This window comes from Elephas maximus, chromosome 8, assembly GCF_024166365.1.
Source record: "Elephas maximus indicus isolate mEleMax1 chromosome 8, mEleMax1 primary haplotype, whole genome shotgun sequence".
NCBI lineage: Eukaryota > Metazoa > Chordata > Mammalia > Proboscidea > Elephantidae > Elephas > Elephas maximus.
The window spans coordinates 116,895,658-116,922,090 of record NC_064826.1 but is presented as its reverse complement, the minus strand read 5'-3'; the positions used below and the strand labels follow the sequence as shown (position 1 = coordinate 116,922,090).

General features: G+C 45.3%; 1 protein-coding gene across 5 annotated transcripts in view; it reads right to left on the bottom strand.

The window, feature by feature from the left end:
- TNS3 (tensin 3) overlaps positions 1–26,433 on the bottom strand; it is a 388,908-nt gene that overhangs the window by 186,661 nt on the left and 175,814 nt on the right. For all 5 annotated transcript variants that reach the window (XM_049894028.1, XM_049894024.1, XM_049894025.1 and 2 more), the window contains 6 exons: positions 23,646–23,698; positions 19,629–19,800; positions 17,012–17,062; positions 15,107–15,229; positions 9,669–9,733; positions 5,489–5,572 (listed from right to left, as the gene is read on the bottom strand). In XM_049894028.1, coding sequence (XP_049749985.1) covers positions 5,489–5,572; positions 9,669–9,733; positions 15,107–15,229; positions 17,012–17,062; positions 19,629–19,778 — 473 coding nt within the window. In that variant the 5' untranslated portion in view covers positions 19,779–19,800; positions 23,646–23,698. The remainder of the gene's footprint in view (positions 1–5,488; positions 5,573–9,668; positions 9,734–15,106; positions 15,230–17,011; positions 17,063–19,628; positions 19,801–23,645; positions 23,699–26,433) is intronic.

Genomic DNA, 26,433 nt, shown 5'->3' with positions numbered 1-26,433 from the left:
GTGGCACAATGGTTAAGCGTCTGGCTGCTAACCAAAAGGTTGGCGGTTTGAACCTACCAGATGCTCCATAGGAGAAAAGACCTGGCAATCTGCTCCCATAAGGACTGTTGTTGTTTGGTGCCTTCAGGTATGGTTCCGACTCAAAGTGACCCTACGTACAACAGAACGAACACTGCCCAGTCCTCCGCCATCCTCACAATCCTTGTCATGCTTGAGCCTACCGTTGCGGCCAGTGTCAATCCATCTCATTGAGGGTTCTTCCTCTGTTTTGCTGACCCTCTACCTTACCAAGCATGATGTCCTTCTCCAGGGACTGGTCCCTCCTGATAACATGTCCAAAGTATGTGAGATGAAGTCTCTTCATCCTTGCTTTTAATGAGAACTCTGGCTGTACTTCTTCTAAGACAGGTTTGTTTGCTCTTCTGGCAGCCTGCTGTATATTCAATATTCTTTGTCAACACCATAATTCAAAGGTGTCAATTCTTCTTCGGTCTTCCTTATTCATTGTCCAGCTTTCACATGCATATGAGGCAACTGAAAACACCACGGCTTAGGTCAAGTGCACCTTAGTCCTTAAAGTGACTTTCTTTTTTAACACTTTAAAGAGGTCTTTTGCAGCAGATATGCCCAATGCAATGCATCCTTTGATTTCTTGACTGCTGGTTCCATGGGTTTTCACTGGACAAATGTTTCAGAAGTAGGCCACTAGGTCCTTCCTCCTAGTCTGTCTTAGACTGGAAGCTCCACTAAAACTTGTCTACCAAGGGTGACCCTGCTGGTATTTGAAATACTGGTGGCAAGGCTTCCTGTATCACAGCAACATGCAAGCCACCACAGTACGACAAACTGACGGACACACGGTGGCAGTAAGGATTACAGTTTCAAAAACCCCGTGGGCCAGTTCTACTCTGCCCTATAGGGTCACTTTGAGTCGGAATCGCGTTGACAGCACACAACAGTGACCACAAATTTCACCCACTGCAGATTTCATGGTTCTTGGTTTCCCTAGTTTTCAGCAAGGTAAGGGAATCATAGACTTTTATTATTATTATTATTATGCTTTTTTTGAATCACAGATGTTTTGATCAGAGGGACCTCTGACTGAATCATCCATCTCTCTGAACCGCAGCTTTCCCTCCCTCCGGCACTGGGTAGCTCTAGTCACAGGAAGGTGTTTTACTCTATCAGCACCTGGCAATTGCTCGGGTGGATCACACACAGGTGACCACTCCAGGTGTGATGATTCCCTCCACCCCTTCTGCACATTCCCTGGGCTTGTGGTGCGCATGGACCCCAGCACCTGAGGGGAACTGGCTTTACATCTCACATCTACATACAAACATGGAGGGTTCTGATGCGTGGTGGCCTTGAGATGCTCCCAATTAGCAAAGAGAGTGGGGGAATCCATGTATGTCAGAGTAGAGCTGGTTTCCACAGGGTTTTCAATAGCTGGTTTCTCGGAAGTAGATCACCAGGCTTTTCTCTCCAGGTACCCCTGGATGAACTTGAACCTCCAACCTTTAAGTTAGCAGCTGAGCACATTAACCATTCGCACCCCCCAGGATTCCTTCTCCCTTTGCTGAAGGACAGAATGATGAGACCGAGCCCGCAGGATGGCTGCCAAGAGGAGTCGCGCTAGATCTAAAAGCCAGGAATGGCGCCTGAGAAGCAGGTAATGGGCACATGCAGAGGTCCCAGCCTCTGTCCCCCATTACACACTGTCAGGTGGCAGCAACCCTCAGGGCCCAAGAGGGCTGGGGCATGTGGTCCAGAGAAGCGGCCAGCTGGCTTGAAGCTGCTCAGCTCTGAAGCAAGGCCAACCCTCTCTGTCTCTACATCTGCATGTGGGGACAGGTTGGGGGGTCTCCATATCACAAAGCGCGGTAAGCCTGGCTTGTCACAGTGGGCCCTCGCTAAGCAGCAAACGCCCTTGTGAGAAAAAGCCTGGACACCCACTTCCCTTGCCTTAGGTCCGAGTGTTCTTTGAGACACTTTGTGGGTAAAAAATCACGTCAAAAATTACAGAATATCAAAGATCAGACAATACTGTAAGGTTAGGATCATTTCCACCTATTGGAAATATCAAGGAAATCCTAATTACTGCATGTCACAACTTCTGATCTCTCTTCCCTTTACCTCAAAGGGACACCCACAACAGTGCGCAGAGGACATGGGGATGACAGACTTCCGTAACCCAACCCGGGCCCCCGGTGGTCACTTTTATACCTCGTCCCCAGATGTTAGCTGTCCCAAGGAATTACTGGTCACCAGCCATTCTTCCCTATCAAACACAAAGTGATGGAAGCCAGACATGGGTGCTGCTCTCTCAACTCTTTCTTCTTCACAAGAAAGGATAAGAAAAGGAAGAAGGTCAACAACTTCAATAATTTAATGAATCACTTCCTTTATGTTGATGATAAATTAAACTATACACGGGCCTCCAAGCTGACAGACACCTTTGACACACCATCAACAATTATCACTGGGTAACAGGAGGACAGGTCCATTGGTAGAATCCTCACCTTCCATGCAGGAGACCCAGGTTTGATCCTCAGCCAAAACACCTCACACACAGCCACCACCCGTCCATCAGTGGAGGTATGTGTGTTGCTATGATGCTGAACAGGTTTCAACAGAACTTCCAGACTAAGGCAGACTAGGAAGAAAGGCCTGGCAAGCAACTTCCAAAAATTAGTGAATGAAATCCTATGGCTCACAGCGGTCCAATCCCATTGGGCATAGGGTCACCATGCATTAGGGGCTGACTGCACAGAGCCGACAACAACAGGAGGCCAACATCAGGGTTTGAAAAGCTGCTTCCCATGGTAGCCCTGTTTGCTGAAGCCTAAAGGTACAAAAAGAGGACTGCCCATGGCCACAGTTCCTGCTGGAAACAAGTAACTTAACAGGCCATCATTGACCTGGCTCCTGTGGGCTTGATGGCTTTTTTACATGTAATGAGCAAAGTAACAGAGAATTTACTTCCCACCAAATGGACTGCATGCATAACAAGCAAGCTAAACCAAATATTTATTATGTAAAGGCTCCAGCGAAGCTCTGTTATTTCTCTGTTGATGACTGCTGGGGAAATTACTGTTAAAGCTGTAAGCTTCTTAGAGCCACAAATGCCAAGCTAATTAATTCACTCTCATTATTATGAGATTTTGAAATAATTTCTTGAGCTCAGTCCTAAAATAGCCCACAAAGCTCCCACACAGGGTTTTTAGGACCAGGTGAGAGCTCTCACTACCGAGCCTGTACCTACAAATGCAGCCACCTCACTGTGACATGAAATGCCAAGAAATTTAGCCCTGGTTTGAAATATTCCTCTAGATTCATTTTTATGTGTTCGTTTGGTTATTCAACCACTTAATAAATAACAATTCGGTGAGCATCCCCTAAGTGCAGGCACAGGGCAGGGAGCCAGGAATAAGGGTCATTTCTCGTGACCTCTGGGTACAGGGAGATTACAGTCTTGGAATGCAAAATCAAACCCAAGCCAACCTTACAGAAATGTAAATTGCTAGACCTTCAAATATATAATGATGGGAAGGATACATGAAAGCTTTGTTGTTGTGGTTGTTAGTTGGCATTGAGTCAGTTCTGACTGACTCATGGTGACCTTATGTATACTCATTGTACGTGAAAATTTGGGGCATACTGAAATCAGATTTTTTCTCCTTTTTCACTCTCTTTTAATGCTACTAGAAAGCTGTCAGAGCAGTCAGTAATAAGAACCAAGAGAAGACAATAAGAGCAAATATAATTTCCTGGTGTGTGCTAGGCATTTTGCATGGGTCACTCCTCACTTCCTACATAGGAGGTCCCATTAATGGTCCTGTTTTGGAAACGGCTCAACAGAGAAATGACACTTAATGGTTCAAGACAGAGCAAGGGGTTACTTAAATATAATACTGATAGAACCTTGGCTTTTCCTCAAGCGACTTGCCTTCTCTGTGGGGTCTTTTGCTCATAGTAGGCTAGGCCAGGCCCACATCTAGAGTCCATGTTTCTCCAGCACATTCTAGTGTGAACACAAACAGACCCATGCCATTGGAAACACTCAAGATAAAAGCCAAAGGTGCCCTTGGTGGTCCCAAGTTGAAATAATGAGCCCCTGCTCCGGACCAGCATCTACCTCTGGCCTGCCTCCCTGATGCAGAACCTTTCCACCCACATCAGCTGACTGGGCCCTCAGTGCACAGGCAAGAACAGAGGGACGGATTGGAATTCACACACAACGAAGGTGTCTCTAGGACAGAACGTTCATTTTGGCAAATGCCTTGGCAATTCTTTTAAAAACTGTCACTCAATTTACCAAAAAAAAAGGAGTGTCGCTATGTCCTTGGCTGTGTTAAATCACCATCTGCAGAGCAAGTGGGTCTGGAAGGAAAGCCGCCTACCAACTTTTCTTACTGCCTCTGGACACTGAGCTTCCTCAAGTTCTCATTCTTCACCTCAGCCTGTCAGGCACACAGAAAAAGGAGAATGTCCTGCTCCACCATGGCCATTACCCAACACTGACCGAGCATCTTCCATGGACCAGGTACAGCACACGCAGTAGAGAAAGAGGAAGTGTGCCAATAGAAAAAATGGTACTACCCTGGCTTCAGGGAGGCTGCTGTCTAGGACAGGGGTCAGCAAATGATAACCCTGGGGCCAAATCTGGCCACATGTTTGTATAAAACAGTCTGACTGGAACACAGCTGTGCTCATTCATTGACGTATTGTCTAGGGCTGCTATCTTGTCAGAACGGCAGAGCTGAGCAGCTGTGACAGAGACCGGATGGCCTACAAAGCCTAAAATACTTACTACCTATCTTGTTTACTGAGCCTGGATAGAAACAAGTCTCAGAATAGTAATAATGGAAATGAAAACCTGCCATAGGGGCAGAAGACCCAAATTGCTGAGAGTGTGGAGAAGGAAAGCAGCCGTTTATCTCTCCGGAGCTAGCCAGTGCCATAGGTGGCTCCCACCACCACCACCACCACTACCACCACACAATTTTTCCTCGCTTAATTTCTCCTCTCATCATAAAAAAGCTCCTCCCTCAGATTCTTCACAGAGGCCCTGGTGGTGCAGTGGTTAAGAGCTCAGGCTGCTAACCAAACGGTCCAAAGCTCGAGTCCGCCAGCTGCTCCTGGAAAACTTATGGAAACCCTGGTGGTTCAGTGGTTAAGCACTGTGCTCTAAACCAAAAGGTTGACAGTTCGAATCCACCAAGTGCCCCTTAGAAACCCTGTGGGGCCGTTCTACTCTGTCCTATAGGGTCGCTATGAGTTGTAATCAACTTGACGGCAACAGGTTTTTGGTTTTCAGATTCTTTGGCAGGACTTAGGCCAGCCATTCCCAGTAGGGGGCCAGAGGAGGGTCTCTTCTGTCTCTTCAGGGGAAAAGTGTCATTTGGCATTTCTTAATGTAAAATCCCATTTACCTTTTTCCTCTGGCTCAGGGAGGGGGGGGTATGGGAGCATGGTAGATACATACCGTTTTTGGGATGGCTGCATTAAAGCTGAAACTTTATCATCATAAAATTTCTTCATTGCAAATCTGTCAAGGGCTTGGTCGGCACTAGGGAAGCAGAGAGAGACAGAGAGAGAGCAGGCGCATTAACTCAGCTGTGTTCCCATGGCACACCCAGGTGGAACGTGGCAGGCGTTTGGTGGCCGCGTTGAGTGACCACTCCTAAAGGAGCCCATTCCTTTGCTACACCTTGTGTGTATACCCACTTCAACCATCTTTTCTTAGAATTCATTTCCCCAGGGGTATGTTCGGTTCAAAGTGAAAGCCACATCAGCAGGGTCTGAAACCTCAGCTGGAATGCTATCATCTTATCTCAGGGTCTGAGACTTAAATGTACGGCAGGCATGGCTCACATAATAATAACCCACTGGAGGTTTCCCGGGTGGCCGGCAGCAGGACTGGCATCCAAAAGCAGCCCGTTTCCACTCTGCCTCCCAAACAAATGAGGCCAGTTTACATGGGGCTCCCCAGGAGGAGACAACAAGGCAGGCTGAGTCCCAGCTTCACGAGGAAGCTTTGGCAAACCAGCAGGGGTACAGACACGAGAAACAGAGCCCCAGAACACCTCAGCTGGTGGCCACCCCACCAGGTTTCAGGAGCCAGGTTGGGACAGGTGTGGGATGGCCAGCAAGCCCCAGATTAGTAAATCTCTTCCAACAACAGGCTTGACAAGGGCTGAGAGCACAGTGCTCAGCCCAGCGGGGCATTGCAACAGCACCCTCATGTCTTAGGAGTAGTCAGGGCATTTTTTTGAAGTTAATGTCACAGAAGGAATACCACCTTTTCCAAATAATGTATTTGAATTCCCAATGCCAGAGTAGCATTCAAAGAACTTTTAGGGAGCATCATACTGGGCCTTAAGGTTTCCTGACATGATCTCAAAATTAATAGTGGAATATCAGTGAAAAAAAAGAATTTTTTTTTTTATCAGTGCAGTTAAGCCCAAAGTCCTAAGACTGTTTGAGCCAAATCTTGAAAATCTGATGTAAGTTTGGACCCTCCCCTTAACATGTGCCCATCCAGACAAAATTTATATACAGTTCCAGAATTGTGATACCCCCAAGACCTGGGAAAAAGACTAGGGGAATATATGTAGAGAGGCAGGCAGAAGGACAAAGCAAATACTCAAAATTAAATTCAGTGTGGCTTGACGTCCACCATAGGTTACAGAGCGGGTATCAATGCTTGAGTCTGTCTGAATAAGGGGTTGAGTTGATGGGACTGTCATACACCAAAGGGTCCATTTAAAGTCTATTTAATATATTGACTAGAGCTCTTTTTATTGACGCTGAAAACTCTAGTTACATATCCATTCATTCACTTTAAGCCTCCTTTTTTCTGGAATTCACTTGTTTTATTAAATGATGATAATGCCTTTGGGACAATATTTGTGTATAATATTAATATCACCATTAGCATGAAGGACATTATGATTCATTTTATTTTTATGAACTATTCTTCTTAGGGTGCTTCTACACAAATGTTGTTCTTCCTTTGTGACTTGAAGCTTCCGTTTTCGTTCCGTTTTGGAGCACAATTTGTGATAAAGGCTTAAAAATGTGTGTTTCCTATGACCTACTCTAAAAGAAAAAGATCATAGAAATGATCAAAGAGATAAACAGAAGAAGGCATTTATCATGGCATACTACAGAGTAGAGAGTAATAGAAGCAACATAGGTTTTAAAGAAAAACCGGGAGCAACCTGCATATACAAAATCAGCCACTGATTAAATACACATTATTATATCCATCTAATGGAGCACTAAGTAGCCGTTAAAATAATAGTATTATCAAGGACAGACATTTACAAAATAGTGTGAATTTAGAAAAGCATGTTAAAAAACATTATTGTAGTGCTATCCCATTTTACTTAAACGTATTTAACTCTATTGCTCTTATTAATAACTGCAGCATTAATAACAGCTAATACTTGTGCACGCTTCTTGTTCTAAGTGTGTAATGGATTAAATTGTGTCCCCCCAAAATATGTGTCACCTTGGTTAGGCCATGTGTGGTTGTCCTCCATTTGGGATTTTTCTATGTGTTTTAAATCATAATGTCTGCCTGTGGTTAAAAGGATTAGGGTGGGACATAACACTCTTGGTCAGGTCACCTCCCTGATCCAATGTAAAGGGAGTTTCCCTGAGGTGTGGCCTGCACCACCTTTTGTTTTACAAGAGATAAAAGGAAAGGGAAACTAGCGGAGAGTTGGGGACCTCATACCACCAAGGAAGCAGCGCAGGGAGCAGAGTGCGTGCTTGGGCCTGAGGACCTGAGGTTCCTGCGCTGAGATGCTCCCAGACCAAGGGAAGACTGACGCATCACAAGGACCTTCCTCCAGAGCTGAGAGAGAGAGAAAGCCTTCCCCTGGAGCCAGCGCCCTGAATTCAGGCTTCTAGCCTACTGGACTGTGAGAGAATACACTTCTCTTTGTTAAACCCATCCACTTGTGGTATTTCTGTTACAGCAGCTCTAGATGACTGAGACAGACTGCTTTACATATGATGACATTCCACATTCCCAGAACTCTAAGGTACAACTATTATTCCCACTGTCCAGATGAGGACACAAAGGCTCAGAGAAATTCAGGTAAATTGCATGCCACCACACAGCTGAAATACAGGCTAAATATTCTGAACAAGCAGCGCTTTCAGAAACAGATCACTGACACATTTTATGTGACAAACCCATCTCTCACCATCCTTCCTAAGAAGGACAGGTCTCTCCAGAGTACCTGGACCTTCAGTTCCATAAAGAACTGCATTGTTGGGGGCAGAAATGCAGAGGGTAGTCTTCGTCCAGATTCTACCAGGTTCAATTTGGTCTCTGACCAAATGTCTTTGGCTGAATGGAGTGCTTCAATGTGTCCAGGAATCTCAATTGGGCTGGCACGTACACAAACACTTATTATCGCCGCAAGGGTATCTGATTTTCACTTGGGGCTTGGGTTTCCTTCCCAGCAGGCACAAGCTCCCCAATTTGTTTCCAGAAAAAACACTCAGAAAGTCAAATTTCACCCCCTAATGCTAGAAAAGACAAGGTTTATCAGCTAATACGAATGGGCTTATATTTCCTCAGAAAGGAACAGTTCATACTTCACAAAGTGGGCATTGAAAAAAGAGGGCAGATGCAAATTTAAAACCCAGAAAGAATGATATTTTTGAGCTGAATTTCCAGCATAAGTGGAGATCTGTGTGCCAGGAGGTGGTATCTGAGTGTACCCTGCTCATCCCAGTGCCACGAGGGCTGGCTGGCAGCTGAACACCCCTCCCGGCCTAGCTGTGCCCATCACCCATGGCCTGGGGAGCAGGCAGAGGCCAGGGATATCTCCACAATGGTCTTCACCTTCTGAGAACCAAATGCTCTGGACACTATGCTAGGCAAGACAGTGCGTTCCTAGCCCCATCCCCCAGGTAAAACCTGGCTGCCCACTCCCAGGCTGCATGATTGAGAACAAGCCGCCCAACCCCTCTGAGCCTTGGTTTCCTCATCTGTAAAATGAGAATGATGATAACTATCTCACAGGTTAGCTGGCAGGATTAAGTGAGAAAATGAATACCGGTAAAGTGCTTCCCAAAGGTCCAAAACAAACCAAACCCACTGCCGTCGAGTCAATTCTCACTCATAGCAACCCTATAGGAAGGAGTAGGACTGCCCCCATCAAGTTTTCAAGGAGTGGCTGGTGGATTCAAACTGCCAACCTTTTGGTTAGCAGCCCAACGCTTAACTACTATGTCACCAGGGCTCCTTCCCAAAGGCCAGTGCCTGCAAAATATGGTGGCTACTGGCATTATCACTTACAAGGTGTGGCAGCATAGAGTGAGATGGCACTCTTCTTGCTATTAACAACAGTAATACTTACCTCTATTATTTTTAGTAGAGAATGACAGTGAGCTCAGTGTATTTTTGATGTCTCCACGAATCAATTATAAGTAATTTCTGAACTATGAAAGGGCCTTTCCCCCAGTGTAAAACCCCTAACCCAACCTGGCAGCACTGACGCTGGGTCTCAGAGGTGCAGCACACTGGGGTGGCTACTCAGGGAGCCCTCAGACCCCAGGGCAGCTCCTGGAGTGCTGGCCTCCCTCCCCCTTAGCCTTAGGGCCCCACAGCACCCGCAGGTGGCTCTCGGACTTCATCCTACCTGGCTGAGACGTTGGTGAAGTGCATGTAGGAGGAGATGACCACTCCTATGCGTCCTTTCCCACCCTGCAGGAGACAAAACAGGAGCTGAGTTGCTCGAGTCCCATGGCAGAGGTGTAACTAGAATAGGACAATGCTCACACACTGCACAGGCGATAAGGAGTTTGCTGTCAAGATTAAACCGGCGTCTCTCTCCTTTGCCTTCCTGTGCGGAGGTAGATTCAGCACCTCATACAAGGGCAGCCTCTGCAGTGGGAGCCTGCATGGGGAGGGGGGGAGGCAGATGACAAGGGCAGATACTAACTAGGGCACCTGCAGGAGCCCCTAGGGCAGAGCGGCACAGCTCAGCATCAGACAGTAATTTCACCATTTCCCAATTAGAGCAGAAGAAACTGTGCCTGGGGCAGAGGCAATTAGCATAACCTAATTAGCCAGGTGAAATGTAAATGATGCCTGCTCTGGGGTGGCGAAGGTCAGGATGGCACACATAGTTCAAGTCGTCCAGAGCAGCAGTAGGCACACTGTCAGTGCCCCTGACAGCCCACAGCTCACTGACACACGGTCCACTCCTCCAGACAGGTGGTACTGAAAAAGACAGGTTACCAGTCAGTAACCACAGACATCCCACATCCTAAACAGGGCCAGCCGGCTCTGGCACCACAGACCAGTGTTACCAGCAGCAGGATAACACTGTCCAGAACCACCAAAACCATATGACAGACCATTCTCACCCAGACCATGGATTGCTACTTTCTCGAACATACCGCCATGACCTACAACAAACCAAAACCAAGCCCGTTGCGGTCGAGGCGATTCACAGTGGCTGGCAAATTATAGCCCACTAGTTAAAAAAAAACTAAAAAAAAAAAAAAAAAAAATTTTTTTTTTTTTAGTTAATTCTGCTCACCACCTGTTTTATTACGACCCATGAGCTAAGAACTGTTTTCTCATTTTTTAATGTTCGAAAAATTCAAAATAGTAATATCTGTATCATATGAAACTGATCTGAAATTCACATGTCAGTGTGGCACAGCCGCACCCATTCATTTCCGTGTTATCTATGACCGCTTTTGCACTACGATGGCAGAACTGAGCAGTTGCAACAGAGACCACATTGCCCACAAAGCCTAAAATATCTACTATCTAACTCTTTAAGGAAAAGCTTGCTTATGATCAACTGATTTTCAACAAGGATACCAAGTCCATTGGATGGAGGAGGAACAGTCTCTAACAAATGGGGCTGGCAAAACTCGATTTTCACATGCAGAAAAATGAAACAAAATCCATACTTCACACTATCCACAAGAACTAATTCAAAATAGATCAAAGACCTACATGTTAAATCTAAAACCATGAAGTTCTTGGAAGAAAATATAAGAACAAAGCTTTGGGACTAATTTTTTTCAGTGATTATCAAACATAACAACAAACTCACAAGCAATGGAAAACAAAATAGGTAACTGGGACCTCATGAAAGTTCATCAAAAGACTTTATCAAAAGAGTAAAGAGACAACCTACATACTGGGAAAAAAATCTTTGGGAATGCTATAACTGATAAGGGTCTAATATCTACGATGTATAGAAAACTTCTACAACTTAACAACAAATAGACAAATAACCCAATCAAGAACTGGGCAAAGGACATGAACAGACACTTCACCAAAGAGGACATTCAAATGGCCAGCAGACACATGAAAAGATGTTCAATGTCATTAGCCATCAGAGAAGTGCAAATCAAAACCACAAAGAGACTTCATTTCACTCCCAAGGCAAAAAAAAAAAATGGAAAACAACATGTGTTGGAGGGGATGTAGAGAAATTGGAACCCTCATCCATTGCTGATGGGAATACAAAATTGTACAGCCATTGTGGAAAACAGTTTGGTGATTCCTCAAAAAATTAAAGGTAGAGCTGACATATGACCCGCAATTCCACTCATCGGGATATACTCAAGGGATCTAATAGAAGTGACATGAACAGACACATGCACACCTATGTTCATCACAGCACTATTCACAATAGCAAAACGATGGAAACAACCTAAGTGCCCATCAATGGATGAATGGATAGGTAAAATGTGGTACACACATACAATGGAATACTACTCAGCAATAAAGAAAAATGAGTTCTCAAAACATTTTGGGACATGGATGAACCTAAAGGACATTATGTTGAGCAAAATAAGTCAGTCACAAAAAACAAGTATCATATGTTGTCACTTTAATGAAATGACAAACAAGTAAATATACATAAACTCAAAAAAACAAAAAACTTGTCGATCTCGATCTAGAATTGCTTAAAGTCAAAACGGCAGAGTACCAACATGTAGGTCCTTAAGTCCACTCTTTAAAAGAAATGACAGAGCAAATCCAAATCCCAATTCCAATAAACCCACAATCACATGTGTATGTTACTCAGGATTCTCCACACTGTCTCAGGAAAGCAAAGCACACGCCTTCTAGATTTTCAATGCAGGCATGCTTAAATCCTTAAATCCTTAAATGTTTCTTTACAGTTATTAATTGTACAGCTACTGGTATAATTATCTTATAAAACTTTTTTTTTTTTAAAGACATAAATTGACCTACAAGTCAGAACCAGGCAGGAGGATGGCCTTTCCCACTACCATCTTCAGTCTATCACTGTTTTTTTATGCTACCAGCCATGGATAGGCAGCAGTGGTGCCTCAGTGCTAGAATTCTCACCTTCCACATTAGAGGCCTGAGCACAATTCCCAGCAAACGCACCTCAAACGCAGCCACGACCCATCTGTCGTTGGAGGCTTGAATGTGGCTATGATGCTGAACAGGTTTCAGCCGAGTTTCTAGACTAAGACAGATTAAGGAGAAAGCCCTGGAGATCTACTTCAGAAGATCAGGCAATGAAATCCCTATGGCTCACAAGGGTCCTGGCCACATCTGGTCATGGGGATACAGCAGGACTGGATAGAGTATTCATTCCGTTGTGCATGAGGTAGCCATCACTCAGGGGCGGACCCAATGGCAGCTAACAACAACTTCATAGATAGGAAGTCCTTTAGCACAAGCAACATTCTCTTGAACTTGAACAGTTTTCATCCGTTTTTAACAAAAATCACGGAATCACTGGGTGACACAATTTGCTGTGTGTTTTCTTCACCGTCGACACAAAAACAAAAGTATAGTAGGGATGAAATCTACCCAAGGAACTACAGGCTATTCCTCCTAAATCAATAACTCGGGTTGGAGGGCGGGGTGGGGAGGGGCAGAGGGAATGGGACAAACAAACAAAAACCATATCCTTTATATCGAATAAGACAATGGGGGAAATGGGCAGTGCCGATGCTTGTACAACATGGTGAATACAACTAATGTCGCTGAATTGTGCACTTAAACATGGTTACCATGACAAATATTGTGTTACATATAGTTTACCGTAATTAAAGAGAAAGAGAAGGGGAAACATTGCTATGCTAGCTTCTCCATTTGTCCCATCCAAGCCAAGACAGACCCAACTATGCTAGCAATTTCCGGCACAACTTTAAAGGAAACGCACATTCTGCAAAGCACGCAGATTTTGGCAAATGTCAGCGATTTCACCCCAACAGTGATTTATGATAAACTTCTGTTAATGTCAACAACATCAGTCATTTTAAATTAAAAGAGAACTTATCTTTCAGAGTGTGTTGTCTAGATGGTTGAAGAATAGTTTACATGACACCAGAATAGCACAAGTGATGAGCAAATTATTTTTAATAAGTTTCAATATGACTCCAATTAATTCCATTATCGAGATTTACCCAGAGGGCCGAGAGTTGCTTAGGAACAAGAAGGATTTTAGAAATCTCTGTGTGGGAATTTCATCGCTTGTTATCCAGATGCTTTAAATAATACTACAATTTATCTCATCAACGAAATCGATATGGAAAAGTGAAACTGAATGAATAGTTCAGGGCACTGCTTCCTGAACTCTGGAGCGCACCAGAATTCTCAGAAAAAAACAGATTGCTGGACCCCATCCAGGCCTGGTAGGTCCACGGTGGGGCCCTGGAATCTGCATTTCTCACAAGTACAAAGATGCTACTGACGCTGCTGTGGTCTTGTTTCAAGAACCAGCTGGTTAGGGAATCATGCCTGGGAACGGCTAGGTGTCCAATCTTAGGCACCAACGGCCCATCAGTGAGTAAAAACACCCAGGTCAGGCTGGATGAAAAAAACATGCACTTAGCTTTAATTGATTAGAATTATTTCTAAAATGTCTTTTTTTTTTCCAGTTTGTACCAAAGCACACATTTGAGGGGAAACTCCTTAAGCTAACATAGTGCTTGAAAAAGCTCAGATGTGTGCTTTGCTGCATATATTCTCAACAACAAAATTAATGATTTTTTTTTTTAAAACTGAATTCCATAATTGAATGGATTTTTGTGCAACTTTTGAGTATTAAACAATCAGAATACAACTGTCTCAGGATGGAAACACCAACATTTTCTAGACATTCTGGGGGTCACAGCGTGCACTGCAGGATGTCAGAAATAGAGAACTGCCCCTTAAAGGACTCTGCCTCCACCCCACTGGCAAACTTCCTGTCAAACCATTCCTCCCACACGTTGCAAAAATCTAAGCTGCGTGTGTGATCATAACTTCTCCTTTATAGTAAAAGTATCTCACAGGAGGGTTAAGCCCCAATTCTCCTTGCCCCTTAGGGAAATGTGCTTTCACTTCTGCCCCTCTGAACATCAACCAAACTTGGGAAACCAGGGCTGAGAAAGGAACTCTTTTCAGTAAGAGGCAAAAACCAATCCCAAGGCAGCTGAGAAACCTGAGAATTAAGAAAGATGCCGGGAGGTAAGAGGTGAAAGCCTAAAAGGTGGCCCCCAGGACAAATGCCCTGGCTGCACCGCGGGCCTGGACCCCAGGGAGCAGAGCAGGCTGCCCATACCGCAGCAACCACAGCCGGGGCCGGCCGGCCAGCCTGTGAAAACGCACCGGTAGATTCTCCTGCAGGCTGGTGCCGCTTACAAAAGATGACATGCTTACTGAGACATGCTTAGCATCACGCCCATAGTCACATGTCAACCAGTTAATCACTGTAACTCAGACGGAACAGAAAATCTGATGCCATGTATCTTAAAAGTGCCTTTTTCTTTTTTAAAAAGGGGGCTTTCCATGGTTAAGGACAAAGGAGGGAGGGAAGGAAGAAATTCACTTTCAGTAGTATCATTTGTTAGTTGAAAATGTCCCTTCAGGGATCTCAATTCTAGAAGCTCTGAAGTCAAACTCTGGGAGGTTTGGTGTTCTTTTTGAAAGACAAGTAGGAAACCTAACCACAAACATATTCAGAGCACATCACACAAGTGAATGTGAGAGTGAACATGCGGTTCGTGGACACGTCCACGCAGCCAGCATCAACCTTCAACCCACAACCTTCACAACTACAGGGGGCGCCCTCCACTCGCTCACCCGGCAGTGGATGACCACCACATGCTGGGGGTCGCTGTTGAGCCAGGACTCCTGGGCTTTGCATATGGTGCACATCTTATCCAGGGGTGGGGCGTGCAGGTCCGGCCAGCCCACATCCATCGTCTGCAATGAGAGAACACTTCTTCAGTTTCCACTCTCTGAAGGTTCTACAGCCATCTTGTGTTTTTTATGTCAATGTATTTTGTTTGGGAGTAAAGAATGATGCTGCGTGTGCCTTTTCTAAAACCTAATGAGAAGTGTAGCCAGGCTCCTTCACTAGAAAGAAAAACATGAAGTATAATGTTGCCTGAATGAGACGTCTCTCCAAGGGTCTTATCTGTTCTCGTGCAGCAGGAACGACAATCCCCAACAGGCCTTTTAGGAGCAGAAAATGGTGCAAGGGTATGTGGGGAGGGGCTGAGAGCTGGCAGGACCTGAAACAGGAGTTCTTGGCCCAAGCCGCTGCCAAAATTCCCCTGCTAAAACTAAAATCACGGTTTGGGAAAATGCAGTTAGCCGTTTCCCCACACTCTGTGCAGACAGCACCTTAGAGACAAAGGACCATCACGCATACTTGGGAGACAGCAACACGCCTCACCGGAGAGAAATGAGCCCACAGAAGAGGAAGCGCCTTTGAATCTTAATTATAATTTCAGACATAAACGAAGAAATTAATAATCACGTGATAACGAATATAGTGGGTCTAGGTGCAAAAAAGAGCAACTCTGAGCAACCATGATAAATATGTCTAGCTCTAAAACCTACTTTGGCCAACTAGGATTTTTATTTTTCATTTTATTCATTTTTTTAAGGGGAGAGGAGACGCAAAGCTCTATTGGATGAGAAAAGCAATAGAAATAACGTAAAAAATGAAAACATCAGAAAACTCTCAGGAAGAAGGAAAACTCACATACTCCTTCCACTGCTCAGAAGTAACCACAACAGCATTTTCATGAATCCCTAAATCTCTTTTTCTATGTGTATTTAACACATTTGAGATAATACCAAAAAACCAAATCCAAACCCACTGCCGCGGAGTCAATTCCATCTCGACGACCCTATAGGACAGAATAGAACTGCCCCATAGGGTTTCCAAAGCTATAAATCTTTACCGAAGCAGACTGCCACATCTTTCTCCCGAGGAGTAGCTGGTGGATTCAAACCATCAACCTTCTGGTTAACAGCTGAACATTTTAACCAATGTGCCACCTGGACTCCTTAGTTGAAATAACATTTTACATAAATTCTGCATTCTATTTTTGTTAACTAGTATTTAAAGGGGCAATTTACTGGTTTTTTTAAATTTTTTTGTTCTAATGGCTGCAAAATAAACCAATACATGCATAACTTACACATTTGCATTTTTAAAAACATTCCCAAATGTTTGTCATTGCAAATAATAATGGTGGGAAGGAGCAATTGCGACTATAACAAAGTTGCACAAGGGAGACCTTTGTGGTAACAGAAGTCTTGTATCTTGACTGGTGGTGGTTACACGTATCTACACATGAGACCAAATGGCAGAGGAACCCCCCACCCCAACACACACACACACCAGTCACGCAAAACAAGTGAAGTATGAATTAGATCTGTGGGTTGTACAATGTCATCTCCTGGTGTTGGTATTGTACTAGTAGTTACGAAAGACAGCATCATGGGAGAAACTGAGTGAAGTGACACAGGACTTCTCTGTACTATTATTGTAACTTCCTGTAAATCCATAATTACTTCAAAATTTAAAAAAATATAATAATTTAAAAAAACACAACAAATGGATATGAACAGTTCCTAATACCTATTATCAAGTCACATCCCACAGACTTTTAACAGACTATTTTTGCATGAGCTAGGTGAGCATCATCTGCATTTTATAAAACTCAGAACATGAAGCAATAAAATCCATACCTTTGGGTTAAGCTTCGTAAGGTCATATCTCTTTTCAGAAAGGTTTAATACCTACAAAGGGAAAGGAGAAAACTTTTAGACAAGTCACCTTCCTCAGAGATCAAAAGAGAAAGCAACTGCATTTTTTCATGCTGTTTGCCCTTCACGTATTGAGAATTACAAGACTACAATGCACAGATGCATGTTTGGTCACAGAACAAAAAAATAAAATCAGGATGGCATACCAAATCCTACAGGACTTGCCCTGCCCCTGGAACACAGAAGCTTACTCAGGAGAGAGGTACAGCATGGGAGAAGGCTAGCTGTGCGATGGCTGGACAGTGTGGAAGCCAACTGTCGTCAAGCCAACTCTGATTCGTGGTGACCCCACATGGGTCAGAATGGAACTGCACTCCATATGGGTTTCAATGACAGATTTTTCAGAAGCAGATCACCACGCCTTTCTTTCAAGGCACCTCAGTGAATACTCAAACTTCCAATCTTCTGGTTAGCAGTTGAGTGCATCAACCATTTGCACCATCCAGGGACTCCATTCCACAGTGTGCGGGCAGGACCATACCTGGAAAGTATCAGCAAGGACCGTATTCCTAATATATATATAACCAACCAAGGAAGCCAAAAAAAAAAAACAAACAAACCTGTTGCCGTCAAGCCAATTCTGCTCATAGTGACCCTATAGGCCAGAATAGAACTGCCCCATGGGGTTTCCAAGGAGCAGCTGGTGGATTTCAATTGCTGACCTTTCGGTTAGCAGCCGAATGCTTAACCACTGTACCACCAGGGTTCCAACCAACTAAGAACCACATTTTAATTTCATTGAAAAAGCAGAGATGTTTGCGGAAAGGTAGTAAATATGCAACGAAAGCGAAAAAGACCATGTTCAAGCAGCAAAAGACCTTAAAAATTCATTAAAGGCACCTCTCATTTCAGAGACAGGATGCTGGAGGAATGCTGAGAGACTGGCCTGTTCAAAGTCACCCAGCCGGGTACTGCTTCTGCCCCACTCTAGGGCCCATGCTGATTTTTATCCCTGGCACAGGCTGCTGCTGCACATACTAAACACAATTACTTCCCAGCATGTTAGCATTATCATAGGCACAGCCCTCCTTAAAGGGTATGACCCACTAGGGAGTGACAAGACGCATCACAATGGCATGGTCTCATACATGGTTTGGGGAATTGTTTTTCCCACATTTAATCGTCTGAGAATCTAATTCATGACGTTAGAGCCCTTTCAGTGTATGAGGAGAAATGCAGACCAGCCCATTCCAGGATTCTTAATCCAGGGTCTGTACAAGACGTGCCCATGTGTCTTTCTTTAGATTTTTCAAAAGGGTCTTCATCCGAAAACAAGTAGGGAACCGCTGCCCTGGCCATTTTACAGGGAAGTGGGAGGGTGTTCTGGCCCCAACTGGGCCCCATCCAGTGTCAATGGAAGAGCAGCCCAAGGCCCCAGTCTGTGGGGGATCTCTCCACGATCCCTTTGGTGAAAGCATGTGGGGATGAGAGGAGGGGATGCTGGAGAAGGGAGGTCTGAGCCTGCAGGAGGCTCAATAAAGGTTCCAGATGAGGAGACCTACCCTGTGATCAAGGGAGAAGTCCCAGAGATAAGGGAGGGAAGTTATCAGAGGCGTGTGACTGCCAGCAGGGGTCTAGATGTCACATCTAATAGGCAGGAGATGGTAAGGACAGATGTCAGGAGGACAGACAGGGTCCTCAGTGCATCCAGGAGCTCTGATAAGCCGTACCCTGTGCCTATATAGGAGAGGTCATCCTGGAGGCCTGCACAGGTAGGACTAGGAGGGCTCCCCAGGGCACAGGTCCCAGAGCTCAAGTTTATCCATCTGCTGAGCAAGAATAATGCTGACAACATGTCCTTGTTCACTGACGGTGAGGATTAGCTTCGATACAGAGGGGGAGCTGAGAAGCTGCCTTTAGTGCAAACAATGATGCCAAGAGGAGAAGGCAGAAGAGCCAGCAGACTCTACATAGACTAGCAACAGTGAGAACAGACAATAAGGGAGCTGATCTGACAGGGAGCATCAAGAAGAGGCATTTCTTCTACTTCTCCTCCCATTTGGCTCCTCCTACCAACTTTTACACATGAGCTTTGAAAATCAACTCTATACTTGTCTCCAGGGCAGCCGCTGGCTTCTTGGGCACCCAGTCCTTTGTCTTCCTAATTTATTTTTCACGGGGAGAGTCAGAGATCACTTTTGCTACTGGTGATGCTATACCCACCCAGTGGGAGTGGCTGTCTGCAGTGATAGCCTGAGAAGAATATTCAGGCAATGGGAAAGAGGCCTGACCCGGTGGGTGATGGCCACATGCGTGCAGGAGCGGGGCAGTGGTCATCCCTGATGCAGACAGTCCCACATGGAAGTATGTCCACCTGTCCCTGCAGCAGGGCAGAGTGGCAACAGCACAGGCCAGTGCTTCCTCCTTAGTAAACTAGGGACAGGGACCGCAAAGGACCTGCCATTCACGGCGTGCCACAGCAAGTGAGGCCATGTGTATAACAGACCTGCCAATGCTGGGGCCACCTGCGGTGCCTGCACGGCGCCTCCCCAGGCCTGCTACTTTCATGCACCCCCATGCCCAGACTCCCTACACTCACCAGGTAGTTGTCACCATGCTTGGACTTGAGCATGCGTGTGACATCCTGCAGGTTGTGGAGATAGGACTCCTCGGAGCTGCTGGCGGGGAAGGAGACAGCGATGACACGCTCTGTGATGTACGTGAGGTCCAGCTCATGGCCGTCCTCCATCGTTGGGATTGGGGTGGTCGGCCTAGGAGAGAGGAGGAGAGCTTGTCAGGAAGCAGGGACAAGGGGCCAGGAAGAGAAAAAAGAGGACAGGCAGCCAGTGTGCTGGATTTTCATACAAGCACTTGGAGGGGGAGTTTAACTACGTGTATGTTTCCTGAGCTGTTTTCTAATCACAGGATGACATGTAATCTAAAACAATTCCTTCAAGGTCATTTCTGGGCCATCGCAAGCTACTAACAGAGAAATACAGAAAAAGCTGTCTGCAGCAGCGAAGCATGCAGGGTGCAGTAGGCAAATACTGGGTGGTGCAAGGTTGGAGGTGGGAGTCTACCCAGAGATGGCTTGGAAGAAATGCCTGGCAAACTATTTCTAAAAACTCAGCCACTGAAAACCCTAAGGAGCACAATTATTCTCTGACACACATGAAGTCACCGTGAGTCGGGGCTGACTCCATGACAACTGGTTTTTTAGCCCTGGTTTCCTTAGGGGTAGGGCTCTGAAAGACCTAGGTGCCCTGCAGGGAGGGAACCTCAAATCAGGCTTAAAAGTTCTTTCTGGGCAAACACAAGGCAGCTGGGAAGAAGGCCAGGCAGGGAGAATTGCATGAGCAGAGGCCAAGGCTGCAGACAGGGGAGAGCTTTACATCTTGTATGTATCAACTCATTTTTGCATATACATGCTCTCTGGGTGGGCCTGCAGCCTCCTGGGGCAGTGACGAGGGAGGGCCAGACCAAGGGGGCTCGTAGGCCCCAAGGAGGCTGGACTTGACCCTTACGGAGGGGATGAGCTGGGAAGGAATAATTAAAGAGGCTTTTTATCTATAAAGCTCATTAGGCCAGGAACAGAACTGATGGTACAGGGGTGGGGAGTAGGCAGACCCTCTACTGCAAACAGCACTGTGCCAGCTCTGCTGAAAGCCTGTACATGGGCTAGCCAGGGGCGCATGGGATGCCGAAAAGTAAGCCTGCCAGGTGGCCGTGCTGCGTCCAGGTAGGAGACCATGAGTCATGGGAGGAGGAACTGGACTCAAAGGCAGAAATGGCCAGGTTGCATTGTTGTCGTTGTTGTTAGGTGCCTTCGAGTTGGTTCGACTCATAGCGACCCTACGTACAACAGAATGAAACACTGCCCGGTCCTGCGCCATCCTCACAATCGTGGCTATGCTTGAGCCCACTGCTGCAGCCACTGTGTCAATCCATCTCATCAAAGGTGTTCCTCTTTTTTGCTGACCCTCTACTTTACCAAGCATAACATCTTTCTCCACGGACTGATCCGTCCTGATAAAATGTCTTAAGTATGTGAAACGCAGTCTCGCCATCCTTGCTTCTAAGGAGCATTCTGGCTGTACTTCTTCCAAGACAGATGTGTTTGTTTTTTTTTGCAGTCCATGGTATATTCAATATCCTTCACTAACGTGAAAATTCAAAGGCATCAATTCTTTTTCGGTCTTCCTTATTCATTGTTCAGCTTTCAAATGCGCATGAGGGGATCAAAAACACCACGACTTGGGTCAGGCGCAACTTAGTCTTCAAGGTGACATCTTTGCTTTTTAACACTTCAAGCTCACAGAATTTTAGGACTTGGCGATGACTGGTTCTCTGTGGGGGGAGAGCAAGCAGCCGGGCGTGACTCCTGTGACAAGGACCTCTGCAGCCTTCTGCTCTGTGCCAACTGTGGTTCCCAGCAATGTGACCCTCCTACCTCATACACAAGGACCCCGTGGCCTCCTGGGGCCTCCCAGGGCTCCAGCCAGCACAGGCCTCTGAAAGGTGTGACCACAGGGCGAGGTTCAAGCTGGAGTGAATGCAGCCACAGAGCTGTATTCTCAAAAGGCTGCCCTGGCTCCAAGCCTGACCACAAATCATTCTGAGCAATGTCCTTGGACAGTTCATGGAAAATGAGTTGATACATAACTGGAATGAGATTCACTGCAGTTCACTGCTGGGCAAAAAATGACAACCTTCTCACTATCCAGCAAGAAGGGATTGGTTAAATAAACAGTATGCTATACAGCCTTTGAAACAATGATATTGCTATATATATATAGAATATGGGTAGATAGATGGGCAGAGAGACTGAATAAAACCCAATGGGAATATTAAAAAAAAAAGATGCTGGCTCATGATGATCCCACGTGTCAAAGTAGGACTGTTCTCCATAAGGTTTTCAATGGCTGATTTTTCAGGCCTTTCTTCCCAGGATCCTCTGGCTAGAATTGAACCTCCTTTCAGTTAGTAGCCCAGGGCATTAACCATTTGCACTTCCCAGCAATTCCAGTGGGAATGCAGAATCTGATAAATATCAGGTTACGAAACGACACAGCAACATCCCCTTCCCCTAAGAGTGGATGTGAATGTGTGTTTGTATGTGTTCATGTTTCATGCACAGGAAGAAAATGTTTGGAAGGATAAGGGGGGATTACAGATGACTTTTACACATTCTTCACATTTTCTACCTTTCCTGAATAATTTCCAATATGCATATTTTAGTTTAACAATGAGGGAAAACAAGTTGGGGGAATAAAAGCTTTGGGGATGAGTTTACAGGCACAAGACAGGCAGAAGCCTCCTCTTTGTGGGCACACTGGGCAGAGTGCTTGCGCACCTCAGGTCCAGCCCAGCTACCTTGGGTACAAGTTCCTGAGGTGCTGGTGGAGAATGTAGATATGCTGGTCCTGCCCCCTAGAAGCCCATCACATGAGAAAGAGGCCGGATCTGAGCTTCCAGTGTTGCCAACAAGAAGGGATGAGGCCTAGTGACATATATGAGGCCACCAGCAAGCTGCTGGGGATCACAGGTCCAGAGCGCCATCCCAAGAGAGGTTGTAAGAGGGCCGAGAGTATATGAATGGAATGGAGAAAATGGGCCCAGAGCGTCTGGATGGAATGGAGACAACAGGCCCAGAGCAGGAGGAGTAAGGGTCCATGGGAGAGGTGCTGAGGCACAAAACCAAGATGGCAACAGCGAGGAGCAAAGCCTGAGAAGGAAGGCAGGAGAGGCACTTGGTTGGTTGGTGAATTCATCAAAGGGGCCATCACTGGCTGTTGTTTGCCTTTTATTACTCCTATTATAATTTTTTTTTAAATTATGAAAAAGTTTAAAAACAACAACAAAAAAATAGTTTAATAAATCCTCATTAGCCCATCACCCACCTTCAAAATTATCGACACATGGCCAACTTGTTCCCACCTATATTTCCAAATATTTCTTCCACCACTTACTCTTTTGAAGCAAATCCCAGTTATATCATTTCATTTATAAATACTTTGTATTTATTTCTAAAATATAAGAATGCTTTTTACAAATATCTGTAAGGCTCTTATCACACTAAAGAACCTCAACATCATCAAATATCCCATATCATGTTGTTTATTTTACACAGTGAATTTATTCAAATCAGGAGCCAAAAAATTAACACAGGTTTTTTTTTTTCTCCACCTCAGACATGGACACAAAAGAATTCTGATTATTTTTAAAATTTAAATCATATTTTTGAACACTGGTATATAAAAAAATAATGTATCTCCTAAGCCAAAGTCAATCAACGAAGAGGGGCTCCTGGCCAAGGGCGGTCTCTCGGGGGCACCTCCTCTGAAGGAGGCACAGGGGGCTGTCTCCTCAGATGCTACAGTCAACTCTGGTATTCTTCCCAACCCACCCCCCCCACCCCAAAAGTCATATTTTTACAATCAAACCACTCACCACTCTTATGTCTAAAATGCCATGAGATCACATCCACAAAAAGGGGCATAAACTGTTACCTTTGGGCACTTATTTTTAAAATTAAAAAGAAACTACCACAGAATAAATTAATACCCACCCTAGTTTCCCAGGGAGGCTCAAGGAGGACCTGGGGACATGGACTCACCTGGGCTTCCTATGCTGGCAGGGTGGTGCTGTGGACAGGGAGCTCCCAGAAGCCTGCAAATCACAAGAGCGGGTTGTGTGAGTTTCCTTCTGCAGGTTCTCATGTTCACATGCCTCAGAGAAGGAACAATGACAGCTGCTCCGTGGCTTAATCATAAACGGCAAGTCAAACACTGGTTAACTCACAGCCCATTTTATCACCTCAGAAGGGTCCCCACCGTATCAACGCATTTCCACCCCACAACTTCCGATCGCCAAGTCACACAATTCCATTAACAGACAATAGGAAGGGTTTAGGGGCTTCCCTGGTGTAACAGCAGGAATATCCCTCCAGTCAGGACAAGGAAGTGAAGAGTCATTAGACACATGTAAACTGCTTTCCTCACTTAAATAGCAGGCACTCAATAAATGTCAGCCATTATTACTATTTATTATTGTTTACTTGAAAAAACCAGTGAATGATTTTCAGGGAATTCTCAATTACCCGCTCATTTGTTTAAGCGTATCCAACAGGGAGAAAAGCATCAGGATATAATTACTTCACGGTTTATATAACCCTTCCATGTATATACTGTTTTAGGAGGTATGCCCAGCAACCTGACAATATAATAACAAACTGCTAATAAGCCATGTTCAATCCTCTTATCACGATGAATATACTTTATAATGTCCTGGAAGGCCAGGTTTGAATTTAGAGTTCTCTTATTCCATGAAGATGGAGAGAACCAGGCCCAAAGCCTGACTCATCCCCCTTCTTTTCCTATTCCACCTCTGTCCTGCATCATGAGGGACCTGGTTCACACCTGTGTGGACACTATAGCCTGCACATCCCAATCCCCACGGCCGCCCCCGAGAATGGATGTAGGAAAGAGGCCCACCTGGAAGCGGGCTACAGGACATTTGGGCAGGGCATCCCACAACCTCTGGTATCCTCAGCATGGTCAGGAGGGGAAAGTGGGGAGCAGGCTCCTGCTGGCACATTCCATTGGCCCCAAGGACCCACAGTTCAAGAAAGGAGATCCAGGGTAGGGCCCTCTTCTAAAGGCCTCAGAGTGGCAGTAGGCACACTCCTACCCTCTCAGCTCTTCCCTCGCTTCCATAACCAGAGCATACAACAATCATGACAGAAACCCTGCCCTTGCTACTCCACAAGCCACACTTGTTTTGTTTTAATAGTGCCCAAAATTCTATGGATTGTCAAACTACAACAAGTTTATTTGGGGCTTAAAAGGGCTTTATGTCTTTGAAGATGTCAAGAACATTCTGAATGGGATTTTTAACTAATGAGAAGGAGTTTATGTAACCAAATACCAGAGACCAGACCTGGCCCCTGGACAATGTTGTCCCACCATCTCAGTTAATTACTGTGTCTAGACAGAGCCCTGGTGGTGTAGTAGTTAAGAGCTCGGCTGCTAAGCAAAAGGTCGGCAGTTGGAATCCATCAGCCACTCCTTGGAAACCCTATGAGGCAGTTCTACCCTGTCCTATAGGGTCGCTATGAGTCAGAACTGACATGATGGCACCTAACAACAACAACAACTAACAACACGCAAAGAAGAAAATGAGCAGAGCCTGCTGGCTACCCAGTCTTCCCACTCCTCAGCTTGAGGAGGGCAGGTGTGAGCCAGGGAGTGGCGTCATGTCCACATGTTGCAGACCTCTCACCTGCCATGATGCCACTAGCCCTGTGATGGAAGTCTTGTGTCTTCCCCCTTCCCTGACATTCTAGAAGCTCTAACTCTAGGAGTTACTAACCTTTTTAAACCCCAAATAGGCAGCTGGAGCTCAACTCTGAAAATAAATACTTTACCTGACAATCTGTATGCCACAGGCACTCTAGAAACGCCACCCTGGCTATGAATCCTGGTCCTACCCCTTCCTCGTGGGGTAACCTCAAGACAGCACTGGCTCCCCGTTTCCTCCTCTGTCCACATACCCACAGAAGGCAACATGCACACAAGCAGCTGAGCAATAAGAGAGTGGCAGGAAAGAATGATTGGGCCTGAAGCATGAGGGTGCTGTATCAAGGAAGGTAGAACATAAGTATAAACACAGTACAGCTTGCTGAGCTGTGGAGCAGGTACTAAAGTTTTAAACCTCTAAAGAGGCTGGAATTTGAAGGATAAGTAACAGAAAGGATAGAAAAAGGCAGACCAGTAGATCTGGAATTCTGTGTGTAGTTCACCACACATTATTGTCAGAGGGCAAGCCTGCACAAGTGCACAGTGAGACTTCACAAGACCTAACAGGCAGCAAGTGATGACAAGTGATAGCTAATAGAGATACCGGGGGTCATTCGAGGATGGCAGGGATAGGAGTTGAGACATGGGTAAACATGCAAAAAAGGAAAATGTGACCCAAAATCAAGGGGAGAAAAAAGAGTACAGAAAAAATAAAACTCAAGATAATCCTGATTATTAATTAGGAATTATCAAAAAAATTATTTTCACACAGGGAACCCGGGGTGGAAAGGGAGACTGTGCTATTACATAGCAGGGATTGCATCTAACGTTACAAAACAATGTGTATAAATTTTTATATGAGAAATTAACTTGAGGTGTAAACTTCCACCTAAAGCACAAAAGAAAAAAAAAAAAAAGACTTGCAGAGGCAGAGCCAACATAGTGCCCTAGACAGATGTGTCATGCCATCCCTCCCCAGCAGAGACCAGAAAAACTAAGTAAAACAGATACAAACATCAATCGTGGAGTCCTAAGCATCAAATGAGGGGATAAAGATCTAGATTAAACACCAAGTAGAAGAAGAAACTAACAAAAAACAGAGAACGA